General features: G+C 40.1%; 2 protein-coding genes across 16 annotated transcripts in view; both read right to left on the reverse strand.

The window, feature by feature from the left end:
* Positions 1 to 23342, reverse strand: part of SNAP91 (synaptosome associated protein 91) — a 160307-nt gene that overhangs the window by 22846 nt on the left and 114119 nt on the right. For 9 of the 15 annotated variants that reach the window (XM_043890301.1, XM_043890308.1, XM_043890304.1 and 6 more), the window contains 10 exons: positions 18234 to 18341; positions 17038 to 17292; positions 16709 to 16786; positions 16478 to 16549; positions 15946 to 16029; positions 14616 to 14699; positions 5783 to 5917; positions 4101 to 4250; positions 1339 to 1369; positions 362 to 473 (listed from right to left, as the gene is read on the reverse strand). In XM_043890301.1, coding sequence (XP_043746236.1) covers positions 362 to 473; positions 1339 to 1369; positions 4101 to 4250; positions 5783 to 5917; positions 14616 to 14699; positions 15946 to 16029; positions 16478 to 16549; positions 16709 to 16786; positions 17038 to 17292; positions 18234 to 18341 — 1109 coding nt within the window. The remainder of the gene's footprint in view (positions 1 to 361; positions 474 to 1338; positions 1370 to 4100; positions 4251 to 5782; positions 5918 to 14615; positions 14700 to 15945; positions 16030 to 16477; positions 16550 to 16708; positions 16787 to 17037; positions 17293 to 18233; positions 18342 to 23342) is intronic. The other 6 variants (XM_043890314.1, XM_043890312.1, XM_043890313.1 and 3 more) reach the window with 3 other exon arrangements.
* Positions 12077 to 13772, reverse strand: LOC122685210 (putative tRNA (cytidine(32)/guanosine(34)-2'-O)-methyltransferase). The gene is made up of 2 exons (XM_043889805.1): positions 13656 to 13772; positions 12077 to 13593 (listed from the first exon to the last, which is right to left on the reverse strand). Exons 1-2 carry the CDS (start codon positions 13770 to 13772, stop codon positions 12628 to 12630), a joined length of 1083 nt encoding a protein of 360 aa, XP_043745740.1. The 3' UTR covers positions 12077 to 12627.

Consider the following 23342-nt stretch of genomic DNA (forward strand, 5'->3'; position numbering starts at 1 on the left):
TTATGACCATCAGGAAATGTGGGCAAGAGATGTGGTAAAAACATGGACAAAGATCAATGGTATTGCATGTTTTGAAATATTGAAATATCATTTCTGTAATTGTAGAAATTAAAAAAACTAATGTCTGAAGAAGTATAAATACTATTTTGAAGTACTTAAAATAAAAAGCTAGGTCATAATCTTTAGTAAATATAAAGTCAATGGAATTTGCCTTTTGGTAAATATTGCACCTTGCTCCATTTCTTCAGCACGGATCAAGAAGTACAGCATCAGTAGCAAAATTCAGCGACAAGCTCCCTGCTCCATACACCTGGGAGCTGGCACAGTGCCTGCACCACTCTGGCCTCTGGGAGCTACGTACCAAGGGTGCGCTGGGGGGAACGCCTGCCGACCAGGTGGCGGGGGCTACTTTCGGCTGCCAGTTGGCTCCCCCAGTCAACTTCTTCTCTCCAGCATTCCACTGAAGATCTCCCCTAAAATCAACCGTGCAAAACACACACAATCAGAAAAGGATAGTATGTGGCTCCTTAAATGTTTATTTTTATTTGGGATCAAGAAGAAATAAACAGAATGGGATAAAACAAAGGGAAGAGTCTTACTACATTGTATTTAAGAGAGTTTAAGAACATTTGACAAAAAAATCAATTAGAGTTTTGATCTCAGTGATAACAGGAATTTCCTGTCACTGCTAATGGAAAAATGTGCCACAAAATTCAACTGAATTCATCACTGTTTACAAAAAGTTCCAAATAAGTATGTCATAAATACGTGTATCCTTTGCTGAACTGAACATGAATCCATGATGGCACTCTCTGGATCTTAGTGGTTTCAACAGAAGGTTTCATACAATTTAATCATGACTACCACCTGCCTTCCGGCGATTGTAAGATTATATCTATTGTTAAATGCATCACAATTTCAGAGATGTTGAAATATGCATCTAAAAAAGGTGTACATTGTTTGTCATTTTTACTATTCTTCCTTAGAATTGACTCCATGAGACACTTTTTAAAATCAATGTTAGCTAGGAATATTACAATGAATCTAGAATTTAAAGCTATTAAAGTATCCAAATCACAATTTCCAAGTATTTCTAGATTATAATTTAGTGTGAATCTGGAGACTGAAACAGATTATTTCTTCTCATTGCAGAGTCAATAGTTTGGATGTTCCAGTAGAATAACAACAAAAACAAAAACTGAGAATGAAATAAAAACCAATTTAGAAGTTACCTAGCTTGAGAATGAGTTAATACTCCATTAAGTACAAGGTTTGAGAGTCTCAAACAAGTACAAATACACTGTCATAAGAAAACCAGACAGTTTCAAAAATACTTACTTTTTGGATGTGGTACCAGAAATTCCAAGATCTATAAATGGATAAGAGAAAAAAGAATTTAAATCTCTATACTCAGCTTAAATGATATGACATTTAAAAGATCAAAGAATCAGAGGTCTAAAAAAAGTCCATATTTTGCATACAAATGACTGCATTTAGTTTTACAGAGGAGAAACCACTTTAGGAAACATATTCACAAGTCCAACATCTTCTTTCACTTCACGTTATTCTTAAGGACCAAACTTTCAAGTCAATTGGTGTTGAAATGAGTGAACTTAGGAGGCTTGAGACTGCTATCTTAGGAAGGCCTGCGTGGCTGGGAACTTGGCGAATATAACCTTCTGTGCTCAGTGGCTAGGTCATATCCCACTCTCTGAGACTCCATGAGATTTCCCAGGCAACAATACTGGAGTGGCTTGCCATTTCCTTCTCCAGGGGGTCTTCCTGACCCAGGGATGATTGGCTGGCAGTTTCTTTATCACCGAGCCACCTGGGAAGCCCAACTGTTCTTTACACTGAGATAATACTTCCCTAATGATAAGCGTGGCTCACTTGTCTGAACTGTACAATCAACTAGATTTATGCTGAAAATCTGCTTTCCTTTCAGGAGACTGGCTGGTATTTTGGTACGTTAGGCAGAGTGCCTACAGGATGAGAACCCAATAAAAACCTTGGCTGCCGAATCTCTATAAAGGGTTTTCCTGGGCAGAAAACTGTGTGTGTTGTTGCATGTTTGTGTGTTCTTCCCCTCTTGGGGAGGAGAGAGTATAAGGAAGTCCATGTGTGGATTCTTCTGGGCTTTTCCCTTGATGATCCAGCTGTAATCTTAGCTGTGAGTACAACACAGTGCTGACTCCCTTGGGTCCTTCTAGTGAATCTATGAATTATGTGAGTTGTCTTGGCAACTCCTGACCCAATGGGTTAAATCATTCTGCTCTAATCTCAATTCACTTACTACTACAGCAAATATTTATTGAGCCCCCATATGCCAGGCACAGTTCTAAGCACCTGAGATAAGCCAGTGACGCAAATAAAGATCCCAGTCCCAGAGGAATTTGCATCCTCTTGGGGTGAGATGCATGATAAAACAACAAAATAATAGAAGGTATATAATCTACTAGAGGCGATACAGCGAGCCTATGGAAAATGAATATGAAGAACAGGGTAAGAGAGAGCTGGTTGGTTAGGTTGAGAGTGAGGCTCAAGGAAGCCTCTTGGGGTGAAGCTTGTGCAAAGCTGCACAGAGATCTGGGGAAGAGCTTTCTAGGCGAGTCACCTGGTACCCTCTCTGGTGAATGGTAACTGTATGTTTAACATTTCCAGAAACTGCCAAATCACTTTTCATGGCAGCTGCTCAATGTTATCAATACATTCTCCTCAGCAATGTTAGAGGGTTTTAATTTTTCCTTGTCTTCTTCAAGACTAGTTATGATCTCTCTTTTTTATTACAGCCATCCTAATAGGTGTGAACTAGCTTCCTTGGTGGCTCAGCGGTAATCCGCCTGCAGTGTGGGGGACTTGGGTTCCATCCCTGGGTTGGGAAGATCCCCTGGAGAACGAAATGGCAACCCACTCCAGTATTCTGGCCTGGAGAATTTCACAGACAGAGAAGCCTGGCGGGTTACAGTACATGGGGTCACAAAAGATTTGGACATGATATAGCAACTAAATGGCAAAAAATGGTTGTGAAGTGATATTTCACTGTGGTTTTGATAGGCATTTCACAGATGACTGACGTTGAGCCCCTTTTCATGTGTATATTGCCCATATGTATATATTCTTTGGAGAAATGTCTTCTTTAAATCATGGGAATGGGAAACAAAAATATGTCTGCAGGAATACTGCATAGGAAAAAAGCTGTCTCAGGGATCTGCTAAACTTTTGATATAGCCTTCAGTGAAACAAAAGGTATCAGTGATGGTAAGCCCATTCACCTTAACAAAAGAATTAAATTCAGAGTTAAAACAAGGCCAGTCTTTGTAATAGCTCCCTCACCTCCTAGGATTCTCTCCTTCACTTACCCAGCTCCAGTCACTAATGTCTGTGGAACTCCTTGAATATGCCAGGCAATCATCTGTCCCAGTGCTTTTGCACTGGCCATCTCCTTTGCCCGCAAATGTTTTCCTTCAGATATCCATATAAATCATTCCCTTACCTTCAAATCTTTGCTCAAATTTTACCTTCTCAGTGAGGGCTACCCTGTAGCACTTACAAACCCTCTTTGACAGTCCTGTTTTTTCTTCATGGCACTTACAACCTAACATATTAGAGAATTTATTTATTTGAAAATATTTAATGTTGTCTCTGCCCTGCTAAGCACTGTAAGAACAGAAATTTCTATCTACTTTGTTCACTGATTTATCTCTAGAGCCTGGAAGACTGCCTGGTGCTCAATAAATATTTGTTCAATGAATAACTGAAACTAATTTGGATACTCAATTGGTAAATATGTTATTTCCAAATGAAATAAAAAATTAAGTAATTTATTTAAGATAATACACTTAGATTTCATTCTACATGCTCTCTAATTACACTTTTGGTAATTCAGATTAAAAATGGCCTTCATGTTGCTTGCGAGACAATGGCACAGGGACTATGTATCTTCCAAGGAATTATATTGGGTAAAACACTAAGAATTTCTGTATGCTCCTTGACATACTCACCTTAAGTGAATCCAGAAACAATACATACAAAAAAAAAAAAAAAAAGAGAGAGAGAAATTCACATATGATTCTGTTAAAGAAAACTATTCTATTACTCACTGCCTACTAAGCTGGCAAGAGATGAGTCAAGGTCACTCCCAAGGGCTTTGCTTGCCGCCATTGCAGGACTTGGTGGTACCAGCGAGATGGGTGCAGGCTGCCCCGTTGGTGCCATGGTTGGCATCAGAAGATCACCTAGACCATCAAACACTGGAAATCAAATAGAACAGGTTCAGAATAATTGCAAAAGGAATATGTAAAATCAAAGGGAAACTCTTTTGAAAAAGAATGAAACAAGTACATTTACAATCTTACCAAAGAAGGCATTTAATCCATACTTTTAATGACTATAACACAAAAAGAACATCTCTACATATGTCTACTCATAAAGTATGGAGAAACTAATGAACATGAAAGTGGAAAAAAAAAACTGTGTAACGTTCAGGAAAGAGCACAGACTTGGCAATCAGAATTGGGCTCACTGTCAGCTGCCTGCCTCACTAGTGTGTGACTTTGAGAAAGTGACTGCCGGAGTTTTTATTACCTGTAAGTGGGAAGAGTACAACTAAAACATGGATTTGTTGTGAAGATTAAACTAGATGATATACGTCGTGCCTTTACTATAACGCTCACTCAAAATAGGCATTCAATATGTGGTAGTTACAATGCTTACTTTTATAAAAATTCTTAAATGACAAAGAAAGACTGAATCTCCTAATTCCTATGAAATCAGTGCTGGAATAAAATCTGGTCTGATGATTAGCACCTATTAATAAATGCCTGAAAAACATAGTGTAGAAGTAAGAATTTTGATTTTTGTTTCTTTCATTGTAGTATTCACTTTTGGTTCTAACTTTAAGGGCATAGCTACAGTATATGCTATTTTCAGTATTAAGAATCATGCTATTATTGATGGTTCCTGATCAGCATGTAACAAATGACTATTTGTTTAGTTCCTGGAATACAGAAAGACTATTCAAAAATGCTGGCTCACAGGATTTGTTCTGCTGATAAACCAAAATCAAAAGTTTCATGGTTGCTAATTGTTTATATATATAAAAAAAAACAATGCATATTTCCATACACACACCACTCTACAATAATTCTAAATTAAAAGAAGGACAGCATTCAACTCAGCACTGGCAATGGAAGCAACCAAATTGTCAGGCAGAGGATATAGTTAGGGTGTTTCTGAAACACAATTACCAAAAACTCACCAATTGGGAATTTGTAGTAGGGACCCAGCATGAGAAGAGGAGAATGGAAGAAAATACAAACAAAACGACAGCAGGATGAAAGGTTAAAGGCAGGCAAAGAATACTATTCGTGTCAACGTCATCAAACGAGGGCCAGGCAAACTTCAGAGAGTGTAAGCAACAGCAGTGGGAGTGTCTACACCCTGAGATGCTGCACAAAGATCTAGCACAAAGTATTTGTTTTCCCTTAACTTTCTCTAAACATGTGCACATAAGCTCATGAAAACAGATGGTGTGCATGTTAAGTTAAATTTCTGCTAAAAAATAAAAACAAAAACAGAAAGAGACTGCAGGTTATTCTTAAAGCCACCAAAATGTATGGAAAATATTTATTTAGGTTATAGAAGGAGAGGTTTATTGAACAGTTTTAAAACCAGGTCTTCATTCAATATTTGCTTATAAATTTCCTGATATCACACGAACCTGAGGTGGTGTATTTTAGAAACAGAACAAATAAAAAGAATGTTTGAAAAATCACTGCCTCACCTGAAGGATCAAAGGAGCTGCTGCTAGAAGTTGAAGGCGTTGTTCCAAAAGCTGCCTCAAAATTGGGCTGTAGCAGGTTATTCTGAGCTGGAGTCACTGGAGATGGAGAAGGAGCCATGAAAGAACCCCCAAATCCTGGGAAAAAATAGTTTCAGAAAAATATAAGCAGAAACAACTAAAGATAGGTAAAGGCCAATAAAACAGAGTCAGCAGAAGTAACAGAAGACCAAAAAGGTATTGAGTGCATATGGATGAGAAGGCAATGAAACCCAGGAAGTTACGCTTTTGGAATAGTTTTTCAAGTATCTCAAAATTTGACACGTAATAATGAGAGATTTAACTTAATTGGAAATCAGACAGTACACAAGACTTTATGTCCCTGCTAAGAGAACCTGCAGCAATCCAATCTACTGTTATGATGGAGTACATGGCCAAAGCTGAGATGGTTTCACTATGGCTAAACTTCAGATAGTTATTTTTGTATTTAAATTTTGTTTCTTCAAATCACAATACCAGGTACCTCGAAAATGCTTAGTTTACACATTGGCTCTGTATAATAATAAAATGCAAATCAGAAAAATATGCATGTATCCTGCCATCAACTCCTTAATGTATTTCTTATATGTTCCAGTCCCATTGTTGCCATTGACAAGTTTAGGCTCACCCAATACAATGCAAAGTGGCTTTCTGCCTCTAATTTGTAGCTCCTCCAACCTAGCCTTTATAGTGCAGGCAGAGTGATCTTTCTGAGTAGAAAATGCTGACGAAGTTACTTCTCTAATATCCTTCATGAGCTCCCCAGAACTTTCAGATTCATATAATGTGGCTTCCTTTATATAGCAAACAAGCGCATCCGTCTCTGGACCCCCTTCTCCCCTCCCTGCAAACTCAGTTGCAGTCATAATACATCACAATGAGTCAAATACCAGCCCTGGGAGGGTTTCTTTGCCTCCTACTGCCACCCACAGCTACCAGCCACAACAACCCTGCCCCTCCCACACCTGGTATACATGGGTGATGTGTCCTGCCTCTGTGCTCTCAGCACTGGTACATCGCCCCACCCTACCTGTATACCATACTTTATTTCCACCCCAAGTTCCCACCCTGGGGATGGCTTTTTGGTGTCAGGAACCATCTTTTTCCATCTTTTCCACGGATACTCAGTCAAATGTCTAAAACACTGAATTAACACTTATTGAATGAAGGGTACTTTTGAATTTAAAAGATGAGGAGAAAGCAAAGACCTCAAGTTAAGTGTTTCTCTTTTGAAGCCTGGAAGTAAATTACTGCTCTCAGCAACAGACAGAAGCATAGCTCACTGCGTATTGCTTCTGTACAAAAAGACGCAGCCTATGAAGAAAGTGACTCCTTAAGAAGACATTAGATGATGTCCTATTATTAAACATGTATCAAAATTAAAGAAGTCTTTTTTATACTCAGTTTGGGTATATATATTCTTTTCTCATCTAGCTATATCTTTTCTTCACAAAATGCTTGCCAAAAACATAAAGAAGGCTTACAAAAAACCTTCAGCTTACACTTCGTAACAGTCAATTTATAATTTTGGAAATGACTTCCATTGAAGTTCTCCAGTTACTATTTCTAACCAGAAAGTCATACTGCCCCTGGAAATGGATAGTGACATTGGCTTAGGTTTCCTTGTTTATGTATGAAAAAAATGCAACTTGGAGGACTGTTACCTATTAGAAGATGCTCTCTAAAATTCATGGGGACTACCTGAAGTGATTGTAGCAGTTTTCAAGTGATTTAAGGATCATGTAACCTTCCTAAATGAAGATAAGACATCCTGTAGATATTTAAAAATTAACATCATAATGAAGCAAAGATGGGATAAATGCAATTATTTTTGAGGATATGACCATTTTGGTTTTAGGAAGGTTGGTTGCTGCGTTAAGGCTAACTTCTTGGAAACATCCCCCACAAGTTGGAATACGGTTGTGGGAAATCTAGGCAAAGAGCGTGGTTTTCTTTGTTACAGGTGAACATGGAAACAACTGTACTTGACGCTCAGTTTCTTAAAATTTGGTCAAAAAAGGACAATTTATTCTAGGGTCACAGCATGTCAGTGTTGGAAAGGACATTAAGATCAGCTGATTCAATCCTATCTTTTCACAGCTAGAAAAGATGCAAAGGGAAGTTAACACACCACCGTGACTCGGTAATGAAAACAGAAAACCATGTGCATTTACCCAGGGCTCAACTGCCTAGTGCTGCTGAGTTTCATAAGGTAAGGGGATCATTCCCACAGATGAATAAATAACAGTTTAATGAAAAAAAATCACTGCTTTCTGTGTGAAAGTGAAGGTTTAGCCAAAATTGGCATGAGGCTCACCAAATGACAGGCACATTCTGAGCAATTTTTTGAACTACCTGAGCCACATACGTTGCCAATATTCGACCATTTTGATCCTACAAAAATAGCAATTTTATGTCATTCGACCTAAGACATGTGTTAGCTCATTTAAACCTCACAATCACTCCAGGAATTTTCATGAATGAGGAAACTGGGGCCACAGAGGTTAAATAATTTGACTCAGGTGACCTGATGGCAAGTGCGGAGCCAGGGTTTCAGAAAGGAATCTTCCAGAACCCTGGTTCTTCCCCACAATACTACTTGGCCTCTTTCCTAAAGCCAGGAATGAGGTCAGAGTTTTCCCCTTTTGATAGGTTTATAAAGTCAACAGAGATCTGAAAAGATGGCTTTTCCCCATTATACTCAGTTCTTATGAAGCAGGCACTTTCACAAACCTAGCCTAATTACAAAGCTATAAAGTGATATAAAATAACCAACTGATTATTATGTTAAGGAAGAAAAATCTGTAAGTTTACTCTAAAGGAAGAGTTCAGCAGGAAAATGACAGACATTAACAAGGAGTTTGGAGAACTCCTGTTAAGTGAAAAGTTTTAGAGACTTGGAATAGAGGTAAGGAGTAAGAGACCACTAATGATGACTCTTTCTTTCTCTTTGGTTCTGAATTATATTAAGAAAGTCTGTGCAACTGAAAATAAAGTAATAACTACCAGGTTTCCTGCCTATTAATATATGTCTCAGATGTCCTGCAGACATGTTTGAGCTGTCTTACAACGGAATCACCAGCTAAAGACATACTGCCTTTCATCACAGATCATCAGTCTTATGAATGTATCTCTCTACAGGGGAATGGCATACACACTTAATGGAAGTTCTATTAATAGAGACATATCAAAACTGACAGTCATCGTCTACACACATCACTTAGGTCGAGGGAGTACCATGCTAAAATTATTGGTAGATAAATACACTCCCACACATATTTCCCCACACTCACATGTGCTCTATTATGTTAAAGATGCTGTCATTTCCTTTATTCTCAGTGGTACAGTTATTAAGTCCATTTACTAAGATCAATTTGAGAGAGTCAATATTTCTAAGAATAACAGCCTGAGAACCTTCTGCCTGACAATTTTGTTTCTGACCCCCAGAGAAGATGAAATGATTGGTCCTCTATAGACCATACCAGTTAGTGGGAACTGTTATTAATTGCACGCTGAAAGTTTTTATGTTTTAAGTCAGTTCAAGGACTTCCATGGCCCTGCTAAAGCGACCTGTGCCATGTGGTTAACAGAAAATGCAAAACTATGAAAGGTCTCCCTCTTACTGCAGGACATTATTCTCCCATACCCGTGGAATTAAAACTAGGAACAGGCACAGTCCTATGCTAGTACAGATTATGGTGCAATCACACCAGAATTGTCTGTTATGGAAGAAAATGCTTTTCCTGTTTGATGTCAACCTCAGAAGTCAGGCATATCCCTCAACATACCTAACCTCCCTTAATAGTCCATTTTTACATGGCCATCCAGGAAGCTGTCTCCATCTTTCAAACATCTGTATCTTCAGCTGATATCTCATGAGAGGAATTTGACGGTTTTACTCTTCACTGGGAGAAATAACATTTCATTTGTTATAATAACTCTCAAGTTTCCAGCCAGACTGTCTGAGATGTGGGTGATACCTGTATCCCACCAGCAACCTCAATGACTTGGAGAGATTTATTCTGTTAGCTTGTCCTCCTTGGACACAGAAAGTTCTAGAAAGTTCTCTAGTTTCACCACACTGGGTATACCAAATAGAACCTGAAATTTTTACTCAAGGAGGTGACTAAGATGATATTTTATTCACAGTTCAATTCTGGAATTGCAATTATGTCATAGCTCTAGAAGTAAATTAAATGAAAAATAACTAGTTTTTCTGGGATATGTGTCCTTTCAAGAGATTATCCATTTAGTCTTTGTTTTTGAGTTTTAAATTACACACTTAAATCTTTTTTGGGGGTGCTACAATATATGAACTTTTTTATTAGTACATCAAATTATAAGATCTTATTCACTAAAAACAATGTGAAAAGACAACCCTCAGAATGGGAGAAGAAAAGCTACGACCAACCTAGAAAGCATATTAAAAAGGAGAGACATTACTTTGCTGACAAAGGCCCATCTAGTCAAAGCTGTGATCTTTCCAGTAGTCACGTATGGATGTGAGAGTTGGACTATAAAGAAAGCTGAGTGCTGAGGAATCGGGTGGAGAGGGAGGTGGGAGGGGGGATCGGGATGGGGAATACGTGTAAATCTATGGCTGATTCATATCAATGTATGACAAAACCCACTGAAAAAATAAATAAATAAAGGGGGGAAAAAAAAAAGCAAGCTTATTCACAAACCTGGTGACTGTATAGGCCAGTTTCTGAACCCTGTTCAAGGCAGTGTGCAATACAGACAAACATTAAAAATAAAAAGTCCTGAAAAACAAAACAAAAAAAAAACAAACAAAAAAAAAAGAAAGCTGAGTGCTGAAGAATTGATGTTTTTGAACTGTGGTGTTGGAGAAGACTCTTGAGAGTCCCTTAGACTGCAAGGAGATCAAACCAGTCAGTCTGACAGGAAATCAGTACTAAATATTCATTGGAAGGACTGATGCTGAAGCTGAAACTCCAATACTTTGGCCACCTGATGCAAAGAACTGACTTCTTTGAAAAGACCCTGATGCTGGGAAAGGTTGAAGGCAGGAGGAGAAGGGGACGACAGAGGATGAGATGGTTGGATGGCATCGCTGACTCGATGAACATGAGTTTGAGCAAGCTCCAGGAGTCGGTGATGGGCAGGGAAGCCTGGCATGCTTCAGTCCATGGGGTCTCAAAGAGTTGGACACAATTGAGCAACTGAACTGGATGGGAGAAAATAATACTAAATGAAACAACTGACAAAGAATTAATTTCCAAAATATATAAGCAGCTCATACAACTCAAAATCAGAAAAACAAACAGCTCAATCAAAGAGTGGGAAAAAGAAATAAAAAGGCATTTCTCCAAAGACGACACACAGATGACGAAGAAACACATGAAAAGATGCTGAACATCACTCACCATTAGAGAAATGCAAATGAAAACTAGAATGAGATACCACTTCACACCAGTCAGAATGGCCATTGTCAAAAAGTCTACAAACAATGCATGCCAGAGAGGATGTGGAGAAAAGGGAACCCTCTTGCACTGCTGGTAGGAATGTAAATAGGAATGTAAACTGATACAGCCACTATGGAAGATGGTATGGAGATCCCTTAAAAAGCTAGGAACTAAACCACCATATGACTCAGCAATCCCACTTCTAAGCATATACCCTGAGGAAACTAAAACTGAAAAAGACACATGTACCCCACTGTTCACTGCAGCACTATTTACAATAGCTAGAACATGGAAGCAACCTAGATGTCCATTCACAGATGAATGGGAAAAGAGGCTGTGGTACATATATACAATGGAATACCATCAGTCATAAAAAGAAACGCATTTGAGTCAGTCCAATGAGTTGGACAAACCTAGAGTCCATCGCACAGAGTGAAGTAAGCCAGAAAGAGAAATACAAACATCATATACTGACACACATATATGGAATCCAAAAAGATGGTACTGATGAACTCACTTTCAGGGAAGCAATGGAGAAGAGACACAGAGAATAGACCCATGGACATGGGGGAGTGGAGGAGGGACAGGGTGAGACGTACACAGAAAGCAATATGGAAACCTACAATACCACATGTAAAACAGACAGCCAACGGGAACCTGCGGCATGACCCAGGGGACTCAAACAGGGGCCCTGTGACAATTGCTGTGACAGGGGGGCGATGCAGAGGGAGCTGGAGGGAGGCCCTGAAGGGAGGGGACCTGGGCGCACCTATGGCTGACCCCTGTTGTACATCAGAAAACCACAAAATTCTTCAAAGCAATTATCCTTCAATCAAAAAAAACGATCTTATTCAAAGTAGTGACCAAAGTGAACAGTATTTCAAGATGTCTGCAACAACTACAACATAACACTAAACAAGTAACTGTGATCTCTGTTGGTGGAAAAGTTGCAGACACTGCTTTTACTATTGTAAAAGTAATTTTACAATACTGATTTGCTGCCAGCATTCAGATTCTGGAGTAAAGCTAAAATTTCAGTTAGTGAAAAATAAAGATGTAATATTTCCCTCCATCAAGTTCACAGATACCCCTGCGTTCTACCCATGGTTAAGAAGCCCTGCTTTCAGGGTGAGTTCTGGACATATTTGGGACCCATGGCTGGAAAGATTTAGAGAAGCAAGACCCCCACTTAAGAATCCCCTCTGTAGTGAAGATGGACATTCCAAGATGTTTCTTTCCTCCTATTCATGGTTCCCACTTGGAGCTTATATGTTCAGAACCGTTGAGGAGATACTTGAAAACAAGTTCATCAACTCAAGTTCTGGTTTTTCTGACTGCAATCAGCTTCCCAGTCCTTATCAGACTGGCAGCTAACTTAACATGTTAAAACAAATAATTTACTCCACTGTCTTCCACCTCAGAGGGCTGAAGGGTCTTGCGCTGTGGAGCAGCCAGGGACTGGGGCAACCCGTCCGCTGTACTCATGGGGCAGTCCTGGGGGCGGATCTCCATGGCGAGCTTCCCTTTCTTCTTCAATGTGCAGGCCTCCTGGTAGGGTGGTGAGATTGGGGGCTGCCTGGGTGGAGTGTACTTGTATTCTGAGCCCTCCTCTAGGTCCAGTGGGTAACTGCGGTCTGAATCATAGGTGCTCAGGGCCCCAGAGGTCACAAATGGCACAATGATGTGACTGGGGCCATCCAACTGGTTGAAACTGTAAGAGTGATCCAGCAAGGGTTTGGTCAGGTCCGGCAAGAAGCCCTCAGGGGGGTCGTAATCCTTACAGACAGCAAAGGCCTCGATGCTGGAATTCCGGCCGCTCCTGGGCTTGGCACATAGCACGCTGGAGCAGAAGACACGCAGCTGGCTGTAGATCAGTGTCACATCCTGGCCTTGGAAGATCTTGGCCACAAAGCAGCCCCCTGGCTTCAAGAGGTAGGTAGCAAGGTTCAGAGCAGCTAGGAGGGGCTGGGCCTGCATGTACTCATCAACATCGTGGAGGCCGGTTACATCAGCAGCCCCGTCACACAGCACTAGATCCGCGGGGCAGTCTTCAAAGTGCTGGATGATCTCTTTGGCAGTGGACAGCTGGGTGATATCCCCCTGGATCTGTAACACGCCTGGTAGTGGAGCCATTGCCTGAAGGTCCACAGTCACCACATGGCCAGAACCCTGGCCCCCAATCTTCTGGCTCAGCACTTGGCTCCAGCTGCCTGGGGCCGCACACAGGTCAACCGCCCGCGTCAGGCCTTGGAAGAGCCGGAATTCCTCGTCAAGTTGTAACAGCTTGAAGGCACTGCGGGCGCGCCAGCCATTCTCCTTGGCTAGGCGGTAGTAGACATCTCGCTTGTCCTTTGAGACCGTCCCATCTCACACACCGTTTGCCCAGGGGCCTGACAACAGTAAGCTCAAACTTTCGGGTGGGGAGAAGAGGAACGAAGACAACCGGTCCATGAGCAGCACGAGTCACAAGTGAGAAGTCGTAGGTTTTCGGATTGTGTCCTTAGTCGCTCTGAAAGCCTGTCGCGCATGCCTAACGGCGACCAGAGTGTGGCACGTCTGTCATCGTGGAACGCAGTGGCTCGTCTGAAGCCGGGCCGGACCAGAACTTACCACCTGAGCTCCGGCATCTCGTGGAGATGTAGCCAGTCTGACGAACTGCCGTTCCCAACATGCAACGGGCGCAAGTAAAGCCACTGGTCTCGCAAGGTGAGGCAGAAACATCGCGAGGCACGAGAACTCACATACTAATTTTTGATAGCGCTTTCTCCGCAATTTTGAGATGCTCCTTAATTTTTAGTTTAAAATCTCTAAAAATAATTTTTAACATTTAGTTATGCTATATCTTTATTGCATTTCCCTTGGTATTTACATATAATTTTATTCACTCAAAAAACACTGTAAAGCAATTATATTCCAATAAAAAAAAGAGGGAAAAAAATCTAACCAATGATGGAAATGCAGAAAAGCTTCTCTTAGAGTATTCACATATTACAGAACTAACGGTCAAATATCATGGTACCTTTCCCCAGAAATCCTTAAAAAAAAAAAAAAAAAAAAAAAGACAATACAAGATAAAAATTGCTGAATTAAGCATATTACTTCTTTAATAAAAAAAGAAACATGCTAACTTAAAGTAAGGCATCTAATGAGCTGCAGGGGTGGCTTGCATACAGATGTGATTTTTAAGACCAATTTCATCAACTCCTGGGAAATAATCAACTTTCTATTATACAATGTCTTGTTTTTCAATTTCATGTCTAAAAGGAAAAGAAGACATGCACCTTGAAATTTATATATTATCTGTTACTTATAAAAATACAGCCAAACTTAACTTTCATAAAATACTATTTTATTTTAATGCAATTAATTACCAGCTAGTAGGTCTGCCGATGCTGACGAGCTAGAAGCAGCCTGAGGTGCAGGTTGGGGTTCAGAAGCACTACTTCCGAATGCATCTACCCATTATCCATTATGCAGCAAAAAAGTAAAAGAGTGTAAACAGTAAGTAAGGGAAGTGATTTGCTGAGAAATGCACAGATATGACACTCTGTGGTAAGGTTGTCACCTGTGGATATGTGAAATGACTGAATGGATTGAATTATGCTCTGACCAGTTCATTCTCTCAAAAGAAGAGTTCTAGGATATTTACAATTAACACCTCTTTGTAAGAGTAAGAAAATTATTTTTCTTCTTTTTTTTTTAAGGCTAAATCTTATAATCTGTCAAAACAGGATCAATGTTTTAAAACTTTTTGCTCAAAGCAAAGAATCCCCTCCCACTTAGAACTCTAGTAAACAAAATTTAACAAACTTCACTCAAGCAGCAGCTGCCCTACTTGCATCAAAGTTTAATGATTTTGCCACAGGTTTTGAACCTCTGAATGTCACAAACTGCGACACCTTTGTACCTCTCATATTCCTTTCATGGCAGTCACCATAATGCATCAATGTATCCTAACTACTCAATGTGGGTTTCACTTGCTAAGGATGGTATTTTAGCCCACAGCACACACATTTATGGAAATTCATAAAGAAATCAGTCCAAACTTGGACTTTTCCCAATAAATTTACTGCTAACAGAAGACACTGAATGTATCATCCAAATGAGTAGTTCTAGAGTTAATTCAGTACATCTGCCTTTCTTCCAATAGCATACAGGAAAAGAAAAATGCATTTAAGTCAGTGAAACATCTTCTAATTCTCAGGGAGGATTTAGGAACATTAAATTCAACATAAATAAACCCTATGGAATAATGCATGACATCTAGAGCTTGCGCTTTCAATTGTGACTGGCTTATCTTTTTTCAATTCCAAATTATCTATGTTTATATTGCTTTAAAGAACTTGGAAACACTGATTTAGCTGACAGATCAGGACCACCAAGGAAGAGCAGTAGCAGGAAATTCCAATCAGTTGATTCTACATTAGGATGAATGAAAAGTTAAAAACACAAGACTGCAAATGAAAAATCATCTGGTTTTGTTAGGACATGCACTGAAAAATAGGATGAGCTGATGAAGATGAAGAGGATGATGACAAAGAAATGGAAAGATCTTAAAAACGTAAGTTCACATTTAAAAGATGAAAATAACTTCACATAGTCAAAAGAAAAAAAATGAAGTACAATGAAGTACAAGATCTCAAAACTATTCTGGGGGGGGGGGGAGGATTTTGTGAGTGTTGAAGGAGGAGAGATACGCACCCCCAAAAAGGTCTATCACACCTGAAGAATCCACTTTTGCTGGCGAGGCAGTGGTTGCAGGAGATGGTGCTACAAACGTATCCACTGCAGCAAAGCACAGAACAGGACAAAGGGTACATCACCCAAAGGAAAATGAAACCCTGAGCCTCGACAAATCGCTTTCTGAGATTTCATGTTGAATAGCAGGAAGATCTATCCTCTTAAGTTAGACAGTCTTAACAGCTAAGTAAAAGCCAACAGATTTAAAAATACATACTTCACAGAAGAAAATAAAACTTGACTCCCTGAGGTCACAGGATGTAGTGTGAAAAAGAGTTTTTCTCTTTCCAGTTGGTAGTAGATTTGAAATATAGGGGGTCATCAATTGGGGATGGACAAAAAATGAGAATTTTTTTTTTTCAGTGAATTTTGAGTGTAAAAGAACTCAAGACAACCTTCATATTTTCACATCTGTCTCTCCACACATACCCCCCACACCCAACCCCCACCACTAAGACATCTAGGAAGGCTTGACCTTGGCAGAAGCACTCACCGGATAGGAGGTCAGCAGTGAGAGAGCTCTCAGGCACAGGAGAGGCCCCTTGTGGTGGAGAGGAGAAAGCATCTTCCCAGAGTGAAACAAACCAAAACCAAGCAGAAGTGAGTAGAGAGCTGAAATCACAGTCAGAAATCTAACAAGTGCATCATCACAGGGGTGGGCCAAGGGTTTTGTCATGAAAACATCGAGGCAAACTCACGTAAAGAGAGGGGGCTTTGGCTTTACCTGTCCCGAACAGGTCTATGCTAGGAGCAGCCTCTGGCTTAGGCGCGGGGGCGACTTCAGGAGCAGACTCAAACAAATCTAAGACCAAGAAGACACATGCCTTTACTCAGCTGGAGGAACCCGCCAGAAACCGCCACACTTTCCAGCTGCGGGCGAGCACTTTTGGAAGAGTTCTGAAATGAGCTGCAAATGGTTGCTGGAGAACCATTTCATGACACAGACATCATGCAGTCAAGAGTTTTGCGTATGCAGGACACCGCAGGGACCGGAATACAATCCACCGGGTGGCAAGAGTTCAGTGACATCGACAATGACAACAAAAACATTACCACCAAAGATATCTAGAGCAGGAGGAGCGGAGGTGGCGGCGGCGGAGGTGGTGGTAGCTGCTGCGGCGGCGGCGGTGGAGGCAGCGGCGGTGGCGGCCGCGACGGCGGGAGCAGGAGAAGGAGCGGTGGCGGGAACCGGAGGGGCTGCGCTAGCTGTAGGGGTAACTACAGGAACACTGGTCTCGGGTGGCTTCATGGCAAAGAGGTCCAGCTCGGGCGCAGCCTCTGCACTACCTTCAGACGGGGCAAAGGGGTCTTGGGGAAAGGAAAGTGGAGACACACACACAGCATCAGTAAGGAAACGGGCAAGAGAGCAGCGCCGTAACTACGGGGACCAAGACACCTGGCGCAGATATTCACACGCTAGCTAGGCTTTCGGCTGCTTGCTAGGCATTAGCTGCTGGCTCCACATTAGCTGCTGGCTAGGCATTACGCTGCTTGCTTTGAGCTACTACCCTACTAGTGGTGGTGGGGGGGGTGTCAGTGATTAGCATGTTCTTCTAAAGAGAAAAGAAAATTTAGCAGGTACCACGAATTCAGAAACTGAAACACTTCCAAGTGTTTGTCGGGTTAGACTACAGTCTAGGATTGGAGATTGTTATTTTTTAAACGCTCACTTAATCTGGTCAACTTGGTAGCTTGGAAGATTCATGAAAACATGCCTGTATATTGGAATTCAGTGTTACAAAAAGAGTACAATACATTGGTAGCATTTATGGTGGTTGTTGAGTTGCTAAGTCATGTCGGACTCTTTTACAACCCCATGGACTATAGCCCGTCAGGCTCCCCTGTCCATGGGGTCCATCCCAGGCAAGAATACTAGAGTGGGTTGCCATTTCCTTCTCCAAGGGATCTTCTCAACCCAGGAATCAAACCCGTGTCTCCTGCATTTCAGGCAGATTCTTTACCACTAAGCCAACAGGGAAGTCCATCAGTAGCATTAGAGGGGAACAAAAACATTAAGACAGCATACTTGCAGTGACAAAAATTGTCAATCTTGAGAAATTGTCAATTTTGATAAGTATGCCCTTCGTTTTCTTAATGTTTTAAGTGTCAGCATTCCTCATTCTGTTAGGAGGAGTGGTATTTTATGCTCAGAAGAAAGTAAAATTAGAAACACAGAGGGCTACGTCTAACTACGGGGGTTTCACATCAGGACAAAACGACAACAGACGGGCTCAGGATTGGAAACCCACCATTTCCTGAACAAGCGTCAAGTGCCGCTGCTACGGGGGTTGGGGGGGCCGGCGCAGTGGCCCCTTCGGATGCTGTAGGGGCCTCCCCGGGAGAAGCTGCAAAGGCATCTTGGGTGCAGGTTTTAAAACAAAAGAAATGAAAGGGATAAAAAGAGAAGAAAAATACAGTAAAAGAACCAAGTTAAATTGCAAAGAAGGCTCCCTTATACAACATGAATTCTTAAAATGCATTTTGACGGCCCATGCACTACTGACAGTCACAGAACAATGACTCCCAGCGCCCCTTCATGTTGGTTACATGCAAAGTGGTGCAGTGTGGAGCCTGCTGAGACCGTGAGGATCCACAGGGTAACAGGATTCTCATTGTATAAGGGCTCTGAGAAGCATGTTTTATGCATCACTAGAAAGTAATAGATGCAAAAATTAAAACACAAAAATTACTTTCTTAGGCAGTTCGAGACATTGAGCTTTCATTATTTATATACTATGTTACTACGATGTCTCTGACTCATGGTTTCTAGCAAGCATGGAGGTCCTCTTTAATGCCAATAAAATTAAACATACAATGACATAAACCATTTAAATTTAAACTTTATTTTATAGTCTAGGCAAAATTGCACTGTTAACATGACATATATTAAATATTCATAAGTTAAACTTTCATTATCTCCAAGAAACATTTTCAGACACAACCAAGGATTTGCTTTAAAGAACTAAAGAAAAAAAATTAGGAGATGATGCATAATGCCTTTATTTTGACTTAAATTTATGGCTATTTTCAAATACTGCATTGCTGTAGTTATGTGGAAAATTACCTGTTTTCAATGAACTAAAAACATAGTTTCATATTTTGAAACTACAAGTGTGTAGCTGTTTATAGTAAATTATAATAATATACAGTTAGATCCATTAACATACAGGCAGCCTCCATTTATAAATGCCCAATTTATAAAATGGCTGATGTGTGCAAAGGATCCCAAATGTGTTTCTGTCAACACACCATGTTAATTATGGTAAAATTAGTTTTACCTGGAGTTTTCAAAGAAACCCTTTCATTCCAAAGTACAGAAGGAGTGAAGTTATCATAAATACGACCTGCCTAGAAGAAATTCCTAGAAAGTGGGGACCAAAAAATACCTGCCACTTACCTGCTAGACTTATATCCTAAACTGCTGCCTTCTGCAATACTTACCAGCGTTCCCTAGAACACTGCTCCTCCAGCCATTAAGAAGAATTTGTCAAACAAAATGCTACTGAGTATTTCCCCCTTCTCAGAGATTTACCTGGTCTATTAAGTGGTAGGAAATCCTACAGTCAAGATACTTGTTTCTCAGTTTAACCCAGAGTGTTTCAAATGGATCTGAGTATGAGACACACTATGGTGTCATCCTGAAACCCAGAATTAACAAACATTAAACATTAGAGACTCACATGGGTTAAAAGGTTTTTTACAAAAACACCAATATTCCTGGAATGGACAAGAGGACAATCACATGTTACAGCTTGATTTGATTGCTTCTCACAGCTACACTGAGGGAACACGTTCTGGTAAAGGGCAGTCAAGGGAGATGGTGAATAACAACAATGGCATATGAAAAACACACTTGAAGATAGGACAGACAGCCTCCCCAGGTGCCATGTTAAGGATACTATCACAGAAGACTTAGGGAAACATGAAAGCACTAAGAACTGGGGCCAACAATCTAAGAGAAGGTTTGCTGTTGTTTAGTCACTAAGTTGTGTCTGACTCTGCAATCCCATGGGCTGTTGAAAATATTTTGCTGTGAGTCAGGTCTGTTTTCTTTCTTTTGATTCTTATAAAATCTGGAACTGAGGATAGTGTGATTGGAAGCAATAGAAGCAGTAATAGCAGTCACTATTGGTGTGCCAGTCACTATGTAAATATTTCATTGGCATTATTACATTTAATTCCTACAACGCTCTTGGGATGTAAGTTCTATCATCTCCACTTTGTAGATAAGAGAATGGAAACTTGTAAACTCTGAGGATTTGCCCAAGGTTTGGCAAATGGTGGAGTCAGGATTTGGCTGTAAGCTGTCTGACTGAAGTTTGTGTGGTTAACCACTCATGTGTGATAAACTGTGCCACTTTCTACTATACTGTTCCCTCCTCGTAGGACTGATTTAAGATCAGTTATATCAGTGCTGCTGGCTTCCCTGGTGGCTCAGATGATAAAGCATCTGCCTACAATGACGGAGACCTGGGTTCGATCCCTGGGTTGGGAAGATCCCCTGGAGAAGGAAATGGCAACCCACTCCAGTACTCTTGCTGGGAAAATCCCATGGACAGAGGAGCCTGGTAGGCTACAGTCCACGGGGTTGCAAAGAGTTGGACACGACGGAGCAACTTCACTTTCTTTCTTTCTTTCTACATCAGTGCTGAGTTCAAACAAGTATTCATGGGTGTGCCTCTTTAATGATCACTTCTGTGTAAGCAGATGAAACCCATATTTGTAACTATATCTTCAGGAAAGGTGGTTTTTTTATTTTTCCCCTGTCAGCAAGACATCTCCTTTTAATGTTTCTCTGAAACTAAACATTATAAACTTAACTCATCTACTACTGTCAAAACTGCTCTTAAACAAAGGACCCCCAGCTGCTCCAGCCCGTGGCTTTTAAGTCCTCCCAGCACAGGAGATGGAGATGTGAATGAATGAGACTGGATGATGCCAACCCCACAGCCACTGTATGACTATAGCCATGAAAGAGAGAGAGAACTGTCCAGCTGAGTTCAGCAGACCCCCAAGACTGTGAGACTGTGACAGGTAATAAAGCAATTATGATGTTGTTTTTTAAAAAACAATAAAACTTCTTAGCTACCCAGCTTTCTTTCATAATCGATGGCAGAATTATCCTTCCAGCACTGAAAGCTAAAACCACCTCCAATCTAGTTCTCTTTCCGTCGTTACCCACTCGCAGTTCATGTCTACATTCTGCCAATTACCAACCAACCCCTGCTAGTTCTAGGGAATGTGTGTTCCTGCTTTTCTACAGCTATGGACTCGGCCCAGTCTTACCCAGAAAGCCAGCCTCTCAGATACTGTGCAGACTAGCCTTCTCCTCCTTCCAGCAACACAGGAAGAATTTTCCCCTACATTTTTATTCTGTGCCTGACTTCCTATGTGAACATTTCTTACTGCTCTTGTCCTCCCCCCAGGCTGAACTATTCCTCCTTGTCTTCTCCAGCCACATAAGCCGTCTTTAAATCACATAACGTGGCTCAAAGGTTTCAATCATTCTCAACATCTTGAGCCCAAAAGCCACCACCATTTCATTTTCTTTCCCAAAGGTCTCAGATTATAACGTTGTTCCATTAAGTCTAGTTGTGAGGGCTTATACTTAAGTGTTGATTTTAAGGAAGGTTAGTTAACTTAGTTTGTTAAGCAGCCTGTACAAATGAGGTCAGGCTTGGGAAGCAAGTTCTTTGGTTTTCCAGCCACTTGGTTCTGCGCTCGCAGCCTACCATCTTCACGCAGGATGCTCACCAATTAACACAGTTGACTGAAAGGGGATCCTGGCAAATGCAAAAGGAATTAGCATCAATTTAGCATGGCACTGCTTAGAAAAACACTGTGTTGTTAAAAAAAAAAACTAATATGTTGTTGTTACTAAAGTTTACATCAATGAAAAACAATGTTTTAAAATTTTTTGTTTTCTCTCAATATCTGTTTTATTAATTTTTTAAAGTGCAACACTGCCTTGCAGTCCTGTTCTGCCTGACCAGAGAAGACAGATTTTATTTTTTTAAAAGTTCCTTTTAAAAAATAAAGCATTTAGCAAATATAATGTTTCTTAAAAAATGTTTTTAATGACTTACACTGAAATGACTAAAACATTATGTAGGTATCAATCTGAGTATTTTAAAATAACAGATAGACCCTACTTTTCAAATCTGTAATGAAAATATAAGACTAAAATGCACAGAAAATTTTAATGTTTAATATTTCATATTCCTGAAAATTAAAAATTAGCCATTTTAAAATGCATTAATCCTATTTCTAAAGTCTATTTAATCCTGCTAGCCATGTTACATAAAACCTCATAGGGGCATATTTTAAAGTCATATATGTGAAATAACTGATGCTCTTATTATTCAAAAGTTCTACCACTTGACCATTTTAAAGATACATTTTTTTTAAATGGCCACACAACATGACTGGAGAGATTTTAGTTTGAATTTTAATTTAAAGTCCTACCTCTAAATGATTTCTTATAAAGCCATGAAGAACATGAAAGAAACAAGGGGATATCACTGAAAACTACTAACATAAAACATACAGTGAAACACATAAATTTATGAACATAAAGGTTAGAGATTTTATAGCTACCAGTGGCCAGGAGACAGTTTACAGAATTAGAAAGATTAGTAAAAATAATTGTAATGAGATTTGCAGAGGTACTCATCGCCTCAGCCTCCAGCCATTTGACTAGAAAGGATATTGGTGAAATTAGAGAAGAGCTTCCATTCTTTGGCATTAAGTAATATGATTTGCTACAGTACTGACCTTTTAAACTTGTATTGCAGGGAGAAAGAATGACATCATAAAAATATTTCCAAACACACAGATTCTTCTGCTTGATGGATGTCATCAAAGCAGTAATGATCAACACAAACAGCATAATGGCACAAAGAATATTTACAGGAAATATCTTAGGCTTTAGAGGACCATGAGAGAAGCAAGATGGAGTTGATTGACTTCTTATAGGCAATTAAGCTCCTTTAAATGGACTGAAAAACAAAAATCTAAATAGCTAAAGGAACAGAAATGTTTACATACAAAATTGTTACCACCCTGCTCTTATGTTTCTTCAATTTTTCTGTTAACATAAGCCTATGAGAAACCATCCATACTGAAGACCAATCATGGGGGAAGAAGGAGGGGATGAAGAAGTTGATTTTATAAATGTAAACTAAAACTCTAATTTCTGGTCTCAAAAGTTATAGAGGCATAACTGAAAAACTAACTTTCTCTGGCAAATAATTCTTTATAATAAATTATTTAAGAATCTGAAAATCCCTTCTACTTTTTTTTTTAATAAAAGCAGATTTTTTCTGTAATAGCGTGCAGCAAGGCAGCAGCAAATTGCC

The sequence above is a fragment of the Cervus elaphus genome, chromosome 28 (genome assembly GCF_910594005.1).
Source record: "Cervus elaphus chromosome 28, mCerEla1.1, whole genome shotgun sequence".
NCBI lineage: Eukaryota > Metazoa > Chordata > Mammalia > Artiodactyla > Cervidae > Cervus > Cervus elaphus.

What these genes read in the sequence shown, in the direction of transcription:
- LOC122685210 (XM_043889805.1), bottom strand. Translation starts at nt 13,772, where the DNA reads ATGCGCGACAGGCTTTCAGAGCGACTAAGGACACAATCCGAAAACCTA. An exon ending in CCTCTTCTCCCCACCCGAAA is followed by an intron (nt 13,594 to 13,655) that starts GTTTGAGCTTAC and finishes ACGGTCTCAAAG; the next exon opens with GACAAGCGAGATGTCTACTA.